The following is a 17,355-nucleotide window of genomic DNA, read 5'->3' as shown; positions in this document are numbered from 1 at the left end:
CTGTGTGTATATACATGAAATGTAATGTGTGTGTTCTACCTCTTATAATTTAATATTATATATGCCTACCTATAGTATATGTGCTCATATATAGTAAAATAAGTTAAAACAGAAATAATAAATCTTAAAATCACAGCTGTTGAGACTAATAATACCAGTTGGAGAAAGGACATGAACAGGACATGAAAGTCAGTAATGTTTACCAGCAGACATAGCCAGTCTGAAGACAACAAACAACTCATTATATCTTTTTTACATATTAATCCGGATAATCCAGAATTACGAGATTGGATTGTATTTAGAAAGCAAACTGACTGATGTGATGAATCGTGAGGGAAACACTTGCCCTTTCTGAAAATGAATCGTCATGCTTTTATCAGATTAATCGATTTAATATTTCACCATGCTGTGGGTTTTATAGGAAAATTGAAAAAAAAAATACATTTGCGTATTGTTATGCATAACGCTGTTATAGTTTTACCTGAACGAATATATTTTTATAATCTTTCGTATCGCCACACATTGTAATATCAGTTCTTACAAACTATTCTTTAGATACCCACGCTGCTTGCATTCGATTTACGGAGCTTTTATGATATAGGCGTCTTTTCCCATAGTGCCGTGCGGCGAAGCGGGCATCACTTCCGGTGCGTTCCGTCAGAAGATTTGTCGAAGCAAGATGGCGGCGTCAGAGGAGCAGGAATTATCTCAAACGCAAACTGAGAAACTCTTGCAGTTTCAGGTAACCAATAACTATAGCCGATATGGCGCTCGGTAGTGTTACCAGCGATATTAATATGTGCCAAAATGCAGATGTTCTGTCAAGGACTAAATGCGCTTGAATTAAACTGTGATGCTGCCATTTCAAGTTAGCGGCTAGCTACAGAGCGTATGCTAGATTTTTCGAACAGGAGGCTGGGGTGAAACTTCTTAGTTAACCATACTTTCTGATCCATTTTCCCGAACAATCTAATTAGTATATCCTGTTCAAAAGTCGTAACTTTATTTCACTAGTCAGACAGTACAAGTGACGTTGTATGTGGAGCCTTTTGACAAATGTAGTGTCTTTCTCGGGTAACTCTGCGTTCCGTGTGACTCAGTAATTCAACGTATATATCAATCCGCCAACAGCTCCGCTAGCATTTTCAATTTTACTGCCTCTGATAAGAGTTCATATGGAATTAAGCAAAACGTCTTTAGTTCTGTGTTAACTTACTATATATTTTTTACATTTTGTGTTTTTTTTTCTTTTGATAATTAAATCGAGTATAAAATCATTCGCACATTATTGATACATTGTAAATTCTAACTTGTGGCTAGCTATGTTTTTGGGGAAATTGCAAAAAAGGGAAGGAATCAGTTTATGGAAACAGCAGCAGGTAAAAGTGAAAACATATTTACCAACCGGTGCAGTATTTTATTTGACCTATAAGTAATTACATTAGTTTCATAAAGTTAAGGAAACCGGACAGACTGTGCGCTGTAGCTAGGCAAATCTTTGCAAACTGTAATGAGAATTCTTCAGTTTATGCCTGCCAGCTGAGGAGATGTTGCAGGGGTCAGCATAACTTAGAGTGTGTTATGAAGAATGGCGTTTAACCATCTTTAATCTAAAATAGTAATAGAACAGTGTTATTTATACCTGGATGGTTGTGGTCTAGCAGTATTATAAAAACAATTAATGCATCCCAGCACAAGAAAGTGTACACTAAAGTGCACACGTGACAGAGCTAGTTTTCCCAAATAGTTTTCAATCTACCAGTCTCCTTCATTGTGGTATTACCCTCCCCCCAAAAACTGTAAGTAACTTGACACTAGCTGTGATGGGTAAAATATGTGTAGAAATGTCTGGTCACACCCAAACACTTTATTCTACTTAAACACAAAACCCATTGGTTTTATGACAATCCAACCAACTGTTGTTATAATTTCCAAAGTACTTATAGCACAGCAACTTTTCTAGACACTTACATCAACCAGCAAAACTCATAAACAAATATATAATCATGTACTATTCTTTATTCACCAATATCCACAATTTTAGAATCATCTGTGACCTTGGAATCATCAGAAAAATCAGTGTTGGGCAGCCCCCATCTCTGTGGCCTGTAGTACTGAAAGTCCTGTAGTGGCCAGTATGTGAAGTTACTTGAGGAACAGAACATCCTAAGTCACACATAACCACATAGAGTACATGTGTGCCCCCTTTTTAGTTATGTGACCTTCCTCTGTAATTTAGAGCAGTTTGCTTGGTTTTTGTTTGAAGTGGCCTTTGACAGCTAAACCATCTGTTTTGCCAAGTAGCTTATTTAAGTTTTAAAGTTTGATTCGGTATGTTCTATGTAACATAATGCACACAGGTATGAGTAATTCATTTTGAATTAATAGTATCTGGGTTGTGATAAACACCCCTAAGCCTTAGTTACTTTTTTAGCCCGGTGTGAAAATCCTGGCAAAAGCGTCTTAAGTGCAATGGGAAGATTAACTGTTTCTGCTGATTCCGTCTTGCTCCGGATGATGTCTCAGATGAGTTCTCTCTCAATGAGTTTCCAGAGATATATCTGAGTTCAATATAATAGTCAACAGTCAATCTTGGTCTTGTCAAGTACTCTCTCTACTGTGCTGGTGAAATTTTTTTGGGAAGCCAAAATGTTCCCAAACTTCCTTTAAGCGATGTGGGGGAGGGTCTCGGACCTCTTTTGTTTCCCGTTGTGAATTTAGGTGCCATCCGTGTCAAGGAATGTGTTCATTTGTTTCATTGCTCTTTCATTGTGTGCTCTGAACCAAAAATGATGTAACTGAATGATGACGTTGAAGCCCTACTAGTAACCTGTTTGATTAAAAACATTTTAGAATCGTGCTTTGCATCTGAGCTGTTTCATTCACCAGCTGAGAATACAGCTAGGAATGAATTATGTGGCAGTGTTCCACAGATTGATGGAGGGCCTAAATCAGCGTTAGTCTATTGGTATACTGCTGTACAAGCAACTTCATAGATTTGTCACGCCTGCAGTGGGGGTTATGTTGCCACTGCATTTGGCACTTAGCGCTCCTGGACAGCATCATATGGTTCACAGCGTGAAGTGCTAAGCAAATTCATGAATCATCAACTACCTTCATTTTCTGACAGACAAGCAGACAAATTTGAGAAAGATTTTTTGAATTTACTATGTCTGTGCATCCATTGGCATGCTTGGTGCCTGTCCCAAGCACAGGATACAACACTTGGTGCATCCTGGACAAGAACACACAGAATGCACTAACAATAAGGGCAGTAGACACACCAAATACATTTAATTTCTAGGAATCTTTTTTTACACTGACCTCTAAATACTGTTAAGTTCTCTATTGGGGGTCTCTAGTAATGACCAGGTAAACCATTTACAATGCAGAGATAAGGTGAAATGTGTGGTTTAGTCTTGCTGATCATGATGTATATAAAAGATATGTCTGTATTTTATAGGATTTAACAGGCCTAGAATCAATGGACCAGTGTCGCCGTACACTAGAACAGCATAACTGGAACATTGAGGTAAGAGCCACCTATACATAATAATTCTCAGAGCCGATAACCAATAAGGCCAAATTAAGAAAAATTAAATGAATGCACACGCATGTTGAACATAAATACTATTATAGTACTACTACTATGCTAATAAGTTAGATCTATAGTTATATTTATGGTCAAAACACGCCAAGACTAATTCATCAGTTTCAATATTTAATTGAAAGTGGAATGTTTCCATCAGGATTGATAAGAAGCATTGATTTTTATTTCATGTGTTTGTTTCGATAGGCAGCTGTACAGGACCGATTAAATGAACAAGAGGGAGTTCCTAGTGTGTTCAATCCACCATCTACCAGACCATTACAGGTGAACACAGCAGACCATAGAGTGTATAGCTACATTGTGTCAAGGCCACAGCCCAGAGTAAGTGATGAAGTTTCCCATTGCTGAAAATGTTTCCCTTACTTTCTTCTCTCGGGCAGGAACATATACCAAAATGTATTCCTCTTTAATAATAAGTTTATAATACCCATTTTTGTAGGTCTGGAAATATAATACTTTTGTGCAGTTCCCACTATATGTTGGTAAAATAATCTTATTAAACACAATGCATTTAGGTTAAAATGATTTATTTTACATGCAATGAAATGATAGAATATCATAGAATGCCTTTGTCATTGCACACAATCGGTACAGTGAAATGCAATAAATTTCTTAGGGATGGGTGATCCATATTTTTTTCAGTTCTGATCTGATTCTGATACACAACTACTGATACCGATTCCAATACAAGAACTCTTTTTACTCTAATATTTTAATATAATAAATATGTATTAAACTAGTAAATACAGATGAAAAATTTATGCCAAAAATCTTTAATTAGGCTACTAGAAATATAATATACTGTTCCACCTCATTTGTACATCAAGTGTTTGAGGCATTTACAGTTGTATCTTCCAAGAGAGTATACACAAATGGTGAATGCTTAAGATGCCCCCGATTTTTCAAACCATCAATAAGTTGCACAAAAACATTTTTACTCAAAGGAAACAAATTTTACCAAGTTTAGCAGTTTTAATGATGGTACCTTTTCAACATTTAATATGTTAAAAAAATAAAGAAAAACAGCCTAAAGTTTACTGCTATTGCTTTTTCATGGTGTCTGCATGTACTCACTGAGCCAATCATAATCATTTCCATTCTTGCTGTTAGACTGATAGACCTTGTGATGAAAGGAAGAGGAGAAAAGCAAACAATTGGTCACGAAAAGATTTGTCTTCCGTTGTATGGAAATATTTTGTATTCCACAGAGATGCCATTTAGCAAAAATAAAAAAAAATAATTTAATTTAAAGTAATTTGTCAGCACTGCTTTACGCCTGCTAGTGTAACTCAAGTTTACACCTCCAAGTTATTGGACAGACTGTGCTGGTAGAAAAGTTCTACTTGGCTACAGTTAATTTTCAACTCTTATAAATATCGTGAAAACGTCAGTTATCGCACTGTGAACTTTTTCCAGAATCATTCAGCCCTACACAATATGTTCACAAAAAATAGCTATGGTTACCATGTAGTGTATTTATGTAATGGCACATTTCTACTGGCATACAGAAACCGAGCCATACCTGAGCCGTTCCGCCAAGAGTGTCTAGGTACAGCGCAGTTCCAGCTCGCTTCAATTTTCCTTGAATATTAGGTAATAAAACGGATGGCGTTACTACAGAATTTACTGATGATTTAAAAAAACAGTATAGCTGTTTCAAACACTTTTCAAATTACAGTACTGCACAAATTAAATAATTGATCTGTGAATAATTCAGATATGATATAATGCAGTACTGTACAGAAGTATTCAATTTATTTATATGGGGCATTTTCACAATGTTGCATTGTATCAAAGCGTTAATTGTAGTTTTGTTGCTGCATCCTGGTGGCTAGTTTTGGCAGTGTATCATAAACTTTGATGAGTCCATATTCGTAATTGAGAGAAAGTGATTTCTTTTTCCTGTCGTTTTCTGTGCACACAGCATTAGCCCCAGGTAGCTATCCAGAAGCATACAGGTTAAAAAAAGTAAAAAAAAAAAAAAATCCACATCTTGTCATGTTCAAAAAGACCCAAAATGAACACTGTATGCAGACTGTTTGATTACTATAAGCGACTAACAGTATTTACTATAAGCGCTTTCCACTGTGTCTTGAATGCATTAATACATTGCAATGTGTGATACTACTAATCATGAATATTATATAGAATATGCCCTTTTTTCCTTCCGATAATCCATGCATATTGAGACAGAACACCAGTATCCCCCTCCATTTCGACCAATCAGATAGTGGTGATACAACCAGCTCGGTTTGGTCACACTTTTGACCCTGCTGGTCCACGTTAGTGTGGGTATGGCTTGGGTTATATACAATGAAAAACGGTCAGTTCGATTCTTGGTGGCAGTTGACGTGCCATAAGATACTCTGGCTAGGCAGTGAGGCTAACCCTCATTTTAGCAGCCATCATTTTGACATGCGTGAATCAGCGAAGGTAAATTAAGCAAAATAATTTAAGTCAAAGTGATGACAAAAACAGGCTAGGCTACTTCGAGAAGCTAAATGGCACTTAGGCATATCGCCAGCTAACCTCGCATTATTGTCTGTCAAACCTGAATGTCTTCTTTTAAGATGTATTTGCGTTAGTCATGCTGTGGTGATATTAAGTTTTGCTTTGTAATATGGACGGAAAACGATGACATTCACTTTTAAGCACTTGAAGTGTTTCCACACAACTGATTTTCACTCTTTATTTGAACCTTCATCCACTATGTGCTGTTTTCCTTCCACCATATTGCCAAGTAATCGGGAAGGAAGATTTTAGTCGATGCTTTTAAGTGGTTGAGTAATCTACATCTACTTTAATTGAATAATTGTTACAGCTCTAGTTAAGGATTTATAAAATAAGACTGGCCTCTTAAAAATGGGAAAAATGAATAAATAATGTGGAATACATATGAATGATGCTGTTATGTGCTTTGGAGCTGATGCCAATCCTAGTCTGGCCAGTACAGATTGTTTTCATGCTTAGCATAAAATGTCCCCCTTTTCAATTGTGAAAACTGAAACAGCAATGAAAAAAGTGCATAATTTTCAGGGTTGGTTGTATCTTTTTTATTTTTTGTTTTGAAGATGACATCCCTTTTCATCTTTTTCAGGGCTTGCTAGGATGGAGTTACTATTTAATAATGCTCCCATTCAGAATTACATATTACACACTACTGGATATATTCAGGTAATTGTGTGAGTACTATGTCTAAAAGGTTCTGCTTAGTAATTCTTATGTAAGTATTATAAGACATATTAAGACTCACGGCGGTCACAAAATACTAAGCTAGATGCTATGATAAATATACTGATATTTATATTTATAATTAATATTTTAATATTTCAGATGTCTTATTTTATGCTGGTTAATCATTCCATTTGCATCTATCATTATAGCCCTAGTTTGGATTTAATCATCTGCTTTATTTTTCAGTAAGCTGCTGGTTTAAAGCCCATGTTTTAGGTTATTGCTCTCTGATAATCAGTATTTGCTGTGAGTAATATCCGCAAACACAAAAAGTTTTTAGGCAGTTTTTAGGTATCCTACAGTTGTCATGCTGTGTAAAACATAAAATATGAAGAAAAGATTTTTGCTCCTTCTCTTTTTTTTTGGTGTATTTGCATTTATTTACTGTGGTAAACTAGGGTGACTTACCCAGCGTATACAATTCTGTCAGCTGCCCCCAAAGTAAAAACACAATGTATTGTCCTAATGTGTTGTGTTGAAAAATAATGAGAATACAAAGTTAAATCCCACAAAAAACAATGGAAAAAAACAGTTGCTTTTGTGTATTCTTAAGTATTTGAGATTTTCTTAATGTGCACTTCAATACCACCATATTACCCACTAAGAAACCAAAAAGAGACAACGTTTCCATTTGGTTCATTGGGATCGAAAAAATAGTCGAAATGGAAGTAAAGTTACGTGAGATCTAGGTGTTTGAGAGAGACTTCCGTTAGCATGTGCCTGGTGGTTTACGTAGGGTTAGGTGAAACAATGAGCCTTTTCAGTATCGGAAACCCCGTTAGCGAACGGCTCACAAATCTAGATACTGACCCAGCTGATTGTTGACATTCCTGACAAACTGTAAAGTTACCTGGGTTGCAGCTGGCTGCATCACATTTCTCTTTGACACGTCTTCGAAGCACACTAGTAAAAGTCTAAGTAAATTATAATTTATACATAAGTAGCCATCGCTGGTTAATTCTAATCTGGTAAATTTTTTAAAGATGAATTCTTATTTGTATATATTTGTGTCTCCTAACCTCTTTGAAAATATTTAACAATACAGGTCTACTTAAGTTCAATTTACAAACTTGACCAGTGACTTTTTTTTAATTGTTATTAAAAGGTTCGCACTGAGATTCATAAGGCCAGACCCCCGTGGACGTGTCACAGATCCTGTTGGAGATGTTATGTCCTTCATTCATACCTTTGAAGAGAGATATAGCCGGTCACATCCAGTTTTCTACCAGGGAACTTACAGCCAGGTTGGTTCCTTTATCCCAATGTTTGTATATAACTTGCTTCAGCGATAGCTACAGGAAGCATGAAAGAAGTCTGTCTTTGCTTGTGATTAAACAGCACTACCACTGCTCGCTATTTTCGTTACCATTAGGCGCCATCAATTTGATGTTGACTCCCAGCCACAATCGTCTTCGGTCTAGACCAGTGTTTCCCCACCCGTCCCTTTGGGGACCCACAGACTGTCCATGTTTTTCCTCCCTCCCAGCTCACAGTAGCAAAAATGTGGACTGTCGGGCAGGGTGCTGGGTGGGAGCAAAAACGTGGACTAGCAGTGGGTCCCCGAGGTTTTGAGACACTGGTCTAGGCTGTTTGTCTTAGTCGTGTGCAAAGTATAGGACCAGTGGGCAGCACAATAACCCCCCCCAGGAAGGATTTAAAGCTGATGCCTTCCACCCCACCTGTCCTACAGGCACTGAATGATGCAAAACGTGAACTGCGGTTTTTGTTAGTCTACCTTCATGGGGACGATCATCAGGACACTGATGAATTTTGCCGGTAGGTCAAAGGTGACGGTGCAGTGTCTTGGCTGCCCATTATTTTGTGTATAAGGCCATTTTGTCATTTGTGATGGTTTTTCCATCCTCACAGCAATACTTTGTGCGCAGAAGAGGTTGTGAACTTCATCAATGCTAGAATGCTCCTATGGGCTTGTTCTACAAATAAGCCAGAAGGATACAGAGGTAAGTTCCCATTTGAATTTGGTTTTTACTAGACGAGAAACTAAATTGAAACAAAACGAGAAAGCTGTTTAAGGCTATGCTGTTTGAAAATTGGACTTTCTATTAATGTTGAAGAAATTGGATTCTTCCTTAAGTGATTGCTTGTTTATTGTTCAGTGTCCCAGGCTCTGCGAGAGAATACCTATCCCTTCCTTGCTATGATAATGCTGAAGGACAGAAAAATGACAGTGGTAGGGAGGTTAGAGGGTGTCATCCAGTCAGAGGACCTCATCAACCAGCTGACGTTCATCATGGACGCCAACCAAACTTACTTGATGTCTGAAAGAATGGAAAGGTTGGTGATGGTGACAGTCCAAGGCCCTTTGTAATACTAATAAATAGACATTTAACAAATGTACACCTGCATATTTTATAAAAAAAAAAAAAAAAAATCCATCGTTTACCCTGTTAATTTACAGCATAACAGGTGGAAAGTTCTGGTTCAGAAAGTACAAATCCAAACCACGATTTTGTTTCAACCAAGCAAGTATTCTGTGAATCCTTTGACTGTTTATAAACTCATCTGGTTGAAACAAACTTTTGGTCTGCATTTATACTTTCTGCATCTAAACTTCCCACCTCTGCAGCATAACCCCGATGAGCGATTTGAGGAATCATTCATCTCAGTCCACCATTTCATATATAGACGTGGACGAAGCAGAAGTGTAAATGGCAATTGCCTGAGTCTGTCCTGCACTTGACTATTGACGGGGAGCCATTTTTTGCCCGGCAGGGAGGAGAGGAACCAGACACAGGTGCTCCGGCAGCAGCAGGACGAAGCTTACATGGCATCCCTTCGTGCCGACCAGGAGAAAGAACGGAAGAAACGTGAGGAGCAAGAGCAGAAGATGCACGAGGAGGAGATGGCCAGGCAAAACGTCCTGGCAGAGGAGAGGAGACGAAGGGTGAGCTGCATGAACTGGTACAGGGGATGTCCCAGTCTCTGTGGAGGCTCAGATTTCCGTAGGTGGTGTTTCACAGCTTCTTTGCATACCTGATGAAAAACGTACAAATGAAATGTTCTTTGGTTTGTGGCAAAGATCAGAATATTCATACTGCAAACAAATCTGACTGTCAGAAACACACCAGTTTAAATATATGACGACATTCAGAATTTTTGTTGTTTGGAATTTGTTGGGGAACTTCCTTCCATGCTATACAACTGATTATTCATTAGTATTAATGATTATTCTTTGCATCATGTTTTGAAATACGCATGATATGCATCTTTTCTGTCAAATTCCTCTGTATTTATGCATTATATACGAAGCATGACTACGTATGACAAATAATGGTTGCTTCTGTATACTTTCAGACACTAGAGGTCGAAAAGGAGCGCAAGTCTGAATGTCTTCCCCAGGAACCAGCTCTGGATGACCCAGACAGTGTCAAAATAGTGTTCAGACTTCCCAATGATTCCAGAGTAGAGAGGCGTTTTCTTTTCACACAGTCGTTAACGGTAAACTTCGCTTTTCTCAACATTCATTTTGCATGGATCTCAAGATCTAACCGAAGCCATACTGAACACATCTCTTCCACTCTTTCTCCTATTCCTTCCAGGTGATACATGACTTCTTGTTCTCCCTAAAAGAAACTCCAGAAAAGTTCCAGATAGTGACAAATTTCCCCCGCCGGGTGCTACCTTGCCTCCCAAGCGGGGAGCATCCCAACCCCCCAACTCTACAGGAAGCAGGCCTCAGCCGCACTGAGGTCTTGTTTGTGCAAGACCTTACGGACGATTAATGACCTTTGCCATGGAACGCATCCTTTCTTTTTCTGTGTTTTGTCAGACTTTGCACAAGGGATCACAGAAATTAACCTTTACTGTATAGTCTGTCCCAGCCCCACGTCACTGTCCTCTCTGCTCCAAACAGGATAAATAACGCCACTGAGAAAACCAACGTGAACTGCCCAGTGTGTATGTGTGTGTGCGTGTATATTATATAAAACCTAGATATTTAAGAATTGAACATTTAAATCTACCCTTAAATCCACCAAGCCTAAAATTTACCATATCCTCTTTTTTAATGCAGTCACAATTGACTATAAATGTATTTATGTTATCAAAAGACCAAAGGAGGGTTTGTGGTAAAGTAAGAGATCGGACTGCTTGCAGTTCTTAAGTCGATGTTTTTAAAGAAGGCTATAGCTTTTACATGTGGCTTTAGCCTGTATAGCATAGTTAAGTGTGCCTATAGTGTGCCTGTGGTAATTCATAGATGCCTATTTTGCCCTTCTAATATCTGAATGGGCTGGTCATGTTAAGGTGTATTTTTTTTTTCCAACTATAAATTAATTTTTTTTTTTAAATAACATAACTCTGGCTGTTTACATTTGTTTCCAGAGGTCAAAGAAGCACCCTCAGTTTTAATATTTTTGTAGTTTGTGGAAACGGACACAATGGTTATGCAAGTGTTAAAACTACTACGAGGATTAGCATGTTATTGACTGAATGAAGCAGCTGAACATAACTTATACGTATTCCAGTTGTAATTTCTTCAAAGAATTAACTGGTTTCAACATGGAGCTTCGATGTTTGAAACTGTTCCCACCGACCTTTGTAGTGTTTTACACAGGGTGAAATGTTACACAAAGTTCAAGTGAAAACCTGACTCTGGTAAAAGCGTATTTATTTGACGAGGAATGAAGTTAATTGCTGAGGCTCAACAAGATATATACATCAAATAGTCTATTTAGTACAACAAAATACAATGGTAGTAGGAAATAGCGTATTGTTTCAGTTGGTTTGTCCCATAAGTGACAGCTGAAGGGCCTTGTATACTTGCAGTCTAAGGGTGTAGTATCATCGGCCTGAAAGTCACAGTTAGGCCAGCAGGGGGCCATGGTGGTGCATGGATGCGATCGTCTCTGGCCTCAAAACATTTTCAAATCTGCCAGATTGTTAAAATAAAAACTGATTTTTAAACTTGATTAAAATGAATTCAAATGTTTGTTCTCAAAGTGTTTCTTCCAAGAGAGGAGTGAATCTCACTACACATTTTCAGTTCGATCTTATGGAAAAACAATCTTGAAGCTTTATGTAAGACCACTGCATGGGTGGTCCGGCTTGAGGTGGGGGCTGCGTGCTGCTTTTCACTAACATCAGTAGGTGCCGGAATTGCTGCAGTAACTCCATTACTAGTGTAACACACATGTAAAACAATACAAGGAAAAACATTAAAAGGCAAGTACTTAATGTGAAATGTAGGTCTTCAAATGAGAATCACAAGATTTTTTTTTCGTTATACTGGTATACATCATACATTTATTAGTGAACAACCCTCTCAAATCAGCCACAACAATTAAAAAAAATATGATTGCACTACTCGGTAAAGCAGAACTAGCAACTTTCATTTAAAAAAAGTACAAATCTTAAAAATTTCAATCAGTATACAGATGTATATATAATACACTATAGCTAGTTGTGTTAAATGCTACAAACAATATGATTCCAATGGAATGAAAAAATTATAGCATTAAGAACCATTTCCTATATAATATATATATTAGCTTTTCTTTTTTTCTTCCAAATACAAACATGGCGAAAATGAGGTAACTGTAAATGTGCAAGTACCAAAGCAAAAAATCTTTCTAACACAGAACACGTGCCCCTGATCCTGTTAGAGGGTGGGTAGCCTGAAACTCAGACAGGGACCCCTAGGGACCAGGGGGAGTATTAGAACAGTAAACAATCCACTATCCCACCACAGCAAAAAATCATTGGTAAACAATCAGTGGCATCTACGGAGCAATCAACAAATCACAAATCCTAAAGAATTTTAGCTGCTTATTGGAATACAATTTTGCACCACACAAGCTGTGAAATTACTTATTAATTGGATCCCGAAAGACTACAAGATTCTGTGTGTGTATTTTGTGATATAGATCCCCCCCTCATTTTATATATATATATATATATACACATATATATATATATGTGTATATATAAAAAGAAAAACACACATTTTTTTAGTCTCTGGACTTTGGGTATTGTGAAATGCTTCTAAATACTTTAAAAAGCCAAACAATTGCATATTATAAATAAATAACCAGTGATTTACATGCTGATTATATTTTGGCAATGCTGTTCAAAAGCTTTTAGATAAAGCGATCAACACCACTGAATACACTGATTAACTACTATATTGGTGGCAGTATGACTACATATGTAACAATGTCCCAGACAATAAAAATCCATCTAATTTAAGGCAGACTTTCACAAGTAGTTAATTTTGAACTACTTGTATAGGAAGTAGACTACAAAAGTAGAATAGTATAGATTATTGTTTTGGTGATGAGCTGGACTGAAAAATGTTTTTTTTTGTAATGGGAAAATAATACCCTCCCTTTTGGATGCATGTAAATGACCACTGGGGGCTTTAACACAGCACACGGCTTGGTGGGAACCTGCTGCATGCCTCTATGTTAAAACAGCAGCTCACCTAAGATCTAGCACCTTTTCACTATATGGCTTTCAAATATCTACCATCCAGGTTTCACACCTTCAGTCAAAAAAACAGTAATTCCAATGTGGTGTGCCACCCCTTAAAAAAAAGAAAGGAATCTGAATTTAACGTATTTCACAGTTCCAAGAAGTCAATGTGGACCTACTACTACCAAAATAAAATCTTGTAGTCCTTCAGGTGTTACAAATGTGTGCAGTACAATGCATGGCAGTTATCAGCTGAGCAGAAAGTCCCCGACCCCAGAAACCCAAAGCCAACTAGAGCTTAGCTAAAAACCAGTTGGTAGCTGGTCAGACATGCATGCATATTGTGCACAATTAAATATTTTCCCTACCCCCCTCTATAGATATCTTTCACTCAAAAACACACTTTTTTTTCTTTTTTTTATCATGCAAACACCTTTAGGATACGTTTGGAAGTGGTTTAGGTAGGATAGTGTGTGCAGACACACACATTTAAAATAGGATCACAACTTGTGTGTTTGTGTGTTTCATTCAAATACAAGAACACAGAAACAGAACGTTAACAGGTTAATATATGCTCTGATGGATTGCAGTGACACATTGCTTCTTTTTTCTTTCTACATTTATAACATTGTTAAGTTTTCTTTTAAATATACTTTTGCTTGCATGCCTGTCTTTAAAAGATATCAATTACTTTTGGCAAAATTGAGAGTATTCTGAATCGGTTACGTAAACTACGAACGGCCTGAGGAAAGCAACCAAAGAAAATGAAATACCCCACCCCCCACCCCCCCTCGTATCATTTTAAATTTCAAATTGACTTTATTTTATTCTTCTTTAATAAATGAAAGGCCCTGAGTGAAACTCACAATAATATATATGCCAGTGAACAGATATGTGTATATATAGGTTTGTTACCTAAACTCTGGGCTAAATTCATTAAAATGGCTTTTTTCAAGTGGGTACACTAGAGGCACTGGAGACATTCTCAATAAAACATGGCAAGGTCCCTTTACGGGGAAGGAAAGTCTCCATCTTTAGTGTTAAGACTGCCAATAAGTGCTAGGTGGGCCAGTTCCTTGATGGGGTCCTCTCACTTACAGCACTATTGAGAACACCTTAGAATGCAAATGAGTTTTGCGAACCATCAAATTGGGTTTTTGGATGCCTGAGCAATACCAACTGAGGACAGAGGAGTCAGTGCACTGCTCAGCCAAACCATAAAGCTCTATCTTTTGTCACTTTAATCCCTTTCTAATCATTGTGTAACTATGGCCAACATGCTCACCGTGAAACTCACAAATTACATACACAGGATTCTTTATGCAATGCTATTGATGTTTAAACATTCTTTTGTCTTAAAAACAAGACCATTTAAGCTGTTCACTTCATTGCAATGCTTAAAATGTTTCTTTTACACACCACCTAATACAAGGATTGAGACCTGACAAAATTGCCTATACATCACACAATTATATATCACGTTAGTACTTTCACCTCATCCTTCAGTTTGTTTTCTCTCAAGGATAAAACCAATAAATAAGACAATTTAAAAACCCTATACTATTAAAACAAGTGAACATAACAGAAAGATTGTTTTTTTTTTTTTTTAAGATGAGTAGTTAATACATTTGTGCTTGTCAAGGTCTTGGAAAGGCAGAGCTGAAATCTTGAAGAATATATTGAGTATTTGGTTCACAAACGAGGAAAAACCTGGCCTTCCTAAAACATGAAGTGTTCGGCTTAACACCGGCACTAATTGCACATATTGCTTTCTGCAAAGGACTCCAACATCTCCAAAGTCAACTTTGATGTAGCAGGATGACGACCGTCTTCCCGTGGCCGATGCAGAAGTGTAAATAATGGTAAGACAAAGGCCATCCATCAAACCTGGTTCCTCCTGGTTTAACCAAGTATTCTTTTTTTTTGTTTGTTTTCCTGACAGTTTAAATGGTGGTGATTCTTGATTTAAATATTGCTAATCTAAATCAACAGCCCATGCAATTTTGCCCAGCAAATCCCCTGGATCCAGTAGCCACACAAAGCAACAGCTCCAAGAGAGGGAGAGAGGGTTAGTGTTTGGCAGAGGGACAAGGCTGGCTTGAAGGATGTGGTGCTGGGGCAGCACGGCCAGGCAGACCTGGCGTGAGGCAGTCTCCACGTCCCACTGTCTCCCCTGGTACCAGACGTCTGAAACAATGCCCTCTACAAGAGCGATGATGGCGACTCCACTGCAACACGCCCCCCCCCCTTCTTTCCAGGAGAGCTTCCTTTTAAATGTTTTAGTTTTGTGAGCGATAAAGCATAAAGGAGGTTTCAAACCAGCACATCTTTATCAGTCCCAATCCTATTTTTCTTTTATCTCAGGCCTGAAAGAGATACTGCACCTGTTACCACAGCAAGTCAAGACTTTCACAATAGCATTCGCTGATTAAAATAAAAAAAGAATCAAACAAAATAAACTGGGAAAGAAATATCAAAATCATCAATACATTATTGCGTAACATACGTTATTAACAATTCACGTTGCCCATCACCTATACAAACATGCATCTCTGGTGGTTAAGCTTTTATCCAAAGCCAGTGGAATGGTCCAGTTTGCTACTAACCATAAAAAAGAAATTCTTGTTATTGTTTGTCTGCTGTTTGCACAACACGTAGCTCCATACTCTCCCAGCCACAATCCAAAACTCATTTAAATCACTGATGTAGTACTTGGAATGAGTCTAAGCTACAAAATACAACAAAAAAAATCAAACTAGTATCATGAAAAAAATGCCTACTTTTCTTCCATAGAGTTGCAACACAACAAAAGATTATACACGTTAAATCTTTGGAATATTGGCAACACAAGGGCAAAACAAGTACACAGGACAACTCCAGAATTTATGGCTATGTGGCTATACTATGCAGTAGCTTTCATCAATCTCACACAATGCTCAGCAGAGGTAACGACAGAGCTCCAGATATGTTGCTAGACTGTTTATTGTTCAAGGCGCGGGGAGTGGGTGGGACATTTTTGTTTTCATTTACTTGGGGGACATGGGGTGGGTGCCATATGCCCCGTGTCTCCACGTGAAACAGACTCCTTTATATTGTGCTGTTTTTTCCCCCCCATTGGATAAACCGTATCTGGACTCACTCCACATCCCGGTGGACCTCGGATGCATCGGCTCGACAGATTGGACAAGTGCGATTAGTCTGTAATACAAAGAAAAGGGTGTTAAGCTTTATGCGAATTCAAGGGCCAATCTGCATCTCCGTTACTACAGCTCCCAGTGACAAAAACCAAACTGCACCAATGTGTATCATAGTTCCCCTTCCCCCACCCTGAACTGTCAGGGGGAGGGATAAAATGTTCGATAATTTAACTTCAATAGTTGTAAATGAAAATTTATTCTCTGAACACAATTATTTTGCACAACTGAACTATAAAGTCAAGGAGCTGCCACTGAACACTAGAGTTTGAGAGACATGGGTTATGACTACGAAAAATCAAGTTAAGTCTCAATAATACACCAATGTGCATCAAAACACACATGCAGAAAGACCAGACTGTTTTACATCTCTACTTTTTCTTTTCACCATTGACTAGAGTAGTTCTACTGGATACAATTATAAGAAGTGATGTATAGATTAACATAAGGACAGCATGTTATTTATCATGAATCTACTCCACACAAACATACAAAAATATGCAAATTACAGTAATATATAGCAATTTTCCCTCCAAATTATTCAACACAAGATATTTGTGTGGATCATTATTTAATCATTATTTAAAATGAACGTGTAGTATCCCCTTCACATTTCTGAAGGTTACGTTCCGAGATACCCGGAAATTTGAAAATTTGCAAATTATACTTGGACATCCCTAACCCGAACCCTTAACAGTCTGATAGCCTAAATGAACATGAACTACGATTTGGATGTATTATTAAAAATGCTAAATTAACGGCACTGAAAAGTTTAAAAATTACTGCGAGAAATGCGAGATTCACAAAGACTGCTAATACAGGAGTCAGGCTGGCTGCTATGACAAAGATGCATGGAGCACGCAAAACAAGATTTTTAATATTAGA

At 37.7% G+C, this 17,355-nt stretch overlaps 2 protein-coding genes across 8 annotated transcripts in view; one reads left to right on the top strand and one right to left on the bottom strand.

The window, feature by feature from the left end:
- Positions 1 to 599: 599 nt before the first annotated feature.
- On the top strand, positions 600 to 11,795 carry faf2 (Fas associated factor family member 2). Of its 3 annotated transcripts, none has more exons than XM_049029120.1 (11): positions 600 to 742; positions 3,464 to 3,532; positions 3,797 to 3,931; positions 6,708 to 6,784; positions 7,950 to 8,088; positions 8,535 to 8,620; positions 8,714 to 8,805; positions 8,962 to 9,139; positions 9,578 to 9,749; positions 10,160 to 10,303; positions 10,405 to 11,795. In XM_049029120.1, exons 1-11 carry the CDS (start codon positions 680 to 682, stop codon positions 10,585 to 10,587), a joined length of 1,338 nt encoding a protein of 445 aa, XP_048885077.1. In that variant the 5' UTR covers positions 600 to 679; the 3' UTR covers positions 10,588 to 11,795. The 3 variants fall into 3 exon arrangements, 2 of the variants coding, with proteins under 2 accessions (XP_048885077.1, XP_048885076.1); XR_007400434.1 differs by having other exon boundaries at positions 618 to 742; positions 9,578 to 9,807; positions 10,405 to 10,544; XM_049029119.1 differs by having other exon boundaries at positions 618 to 742; positions 3,797 to 3,874.
- The window catches only part of rnf44 (ring finger protein 44), a 31,188-nt gene continuing 25,290 nt past the window's right edge, over positions 11,458 to 17,355 (bottom strand). For all 5 annotated transcript variants that reach the window (XM_049029121.1, XM_049029126.1, XM_049029123.1 and 2 more), the window contains one exon: positions 11,458 to 16,474. In XM_049029121.1, coding sequence (XP_048885078.1) covers positions 16,412 to 16,474 — 63 coding nt within the window. In that variant the 3' untranslated portion in view covers positions 11,458 to 16,411. The remainder of the gene's footprint in view (positions 16,475 to 17,355) is intronic.

The sequence above is a fragment of the Brienomyrus brachyistius genome, chromosome 10, assembly GCF_023856365.1.
Source record: "Brienomyrus brachyistius isolate T26 chromosome 10, BBRACH_0.4, whole genome shotgun sequence".
Classification (NCBI taxonomy): Eukaryota; Metazoa; Chordata; class Actinopteri; order Osteoglossiformes; family Mormyridae; genus Brienomyrus; species Brienomyrus brachyistius.
The sequence above is the reverse complement of the archived record's forward strand: the minus strand, read 5'-3'. Positions and strand labels throughout refer to the sequence as shown.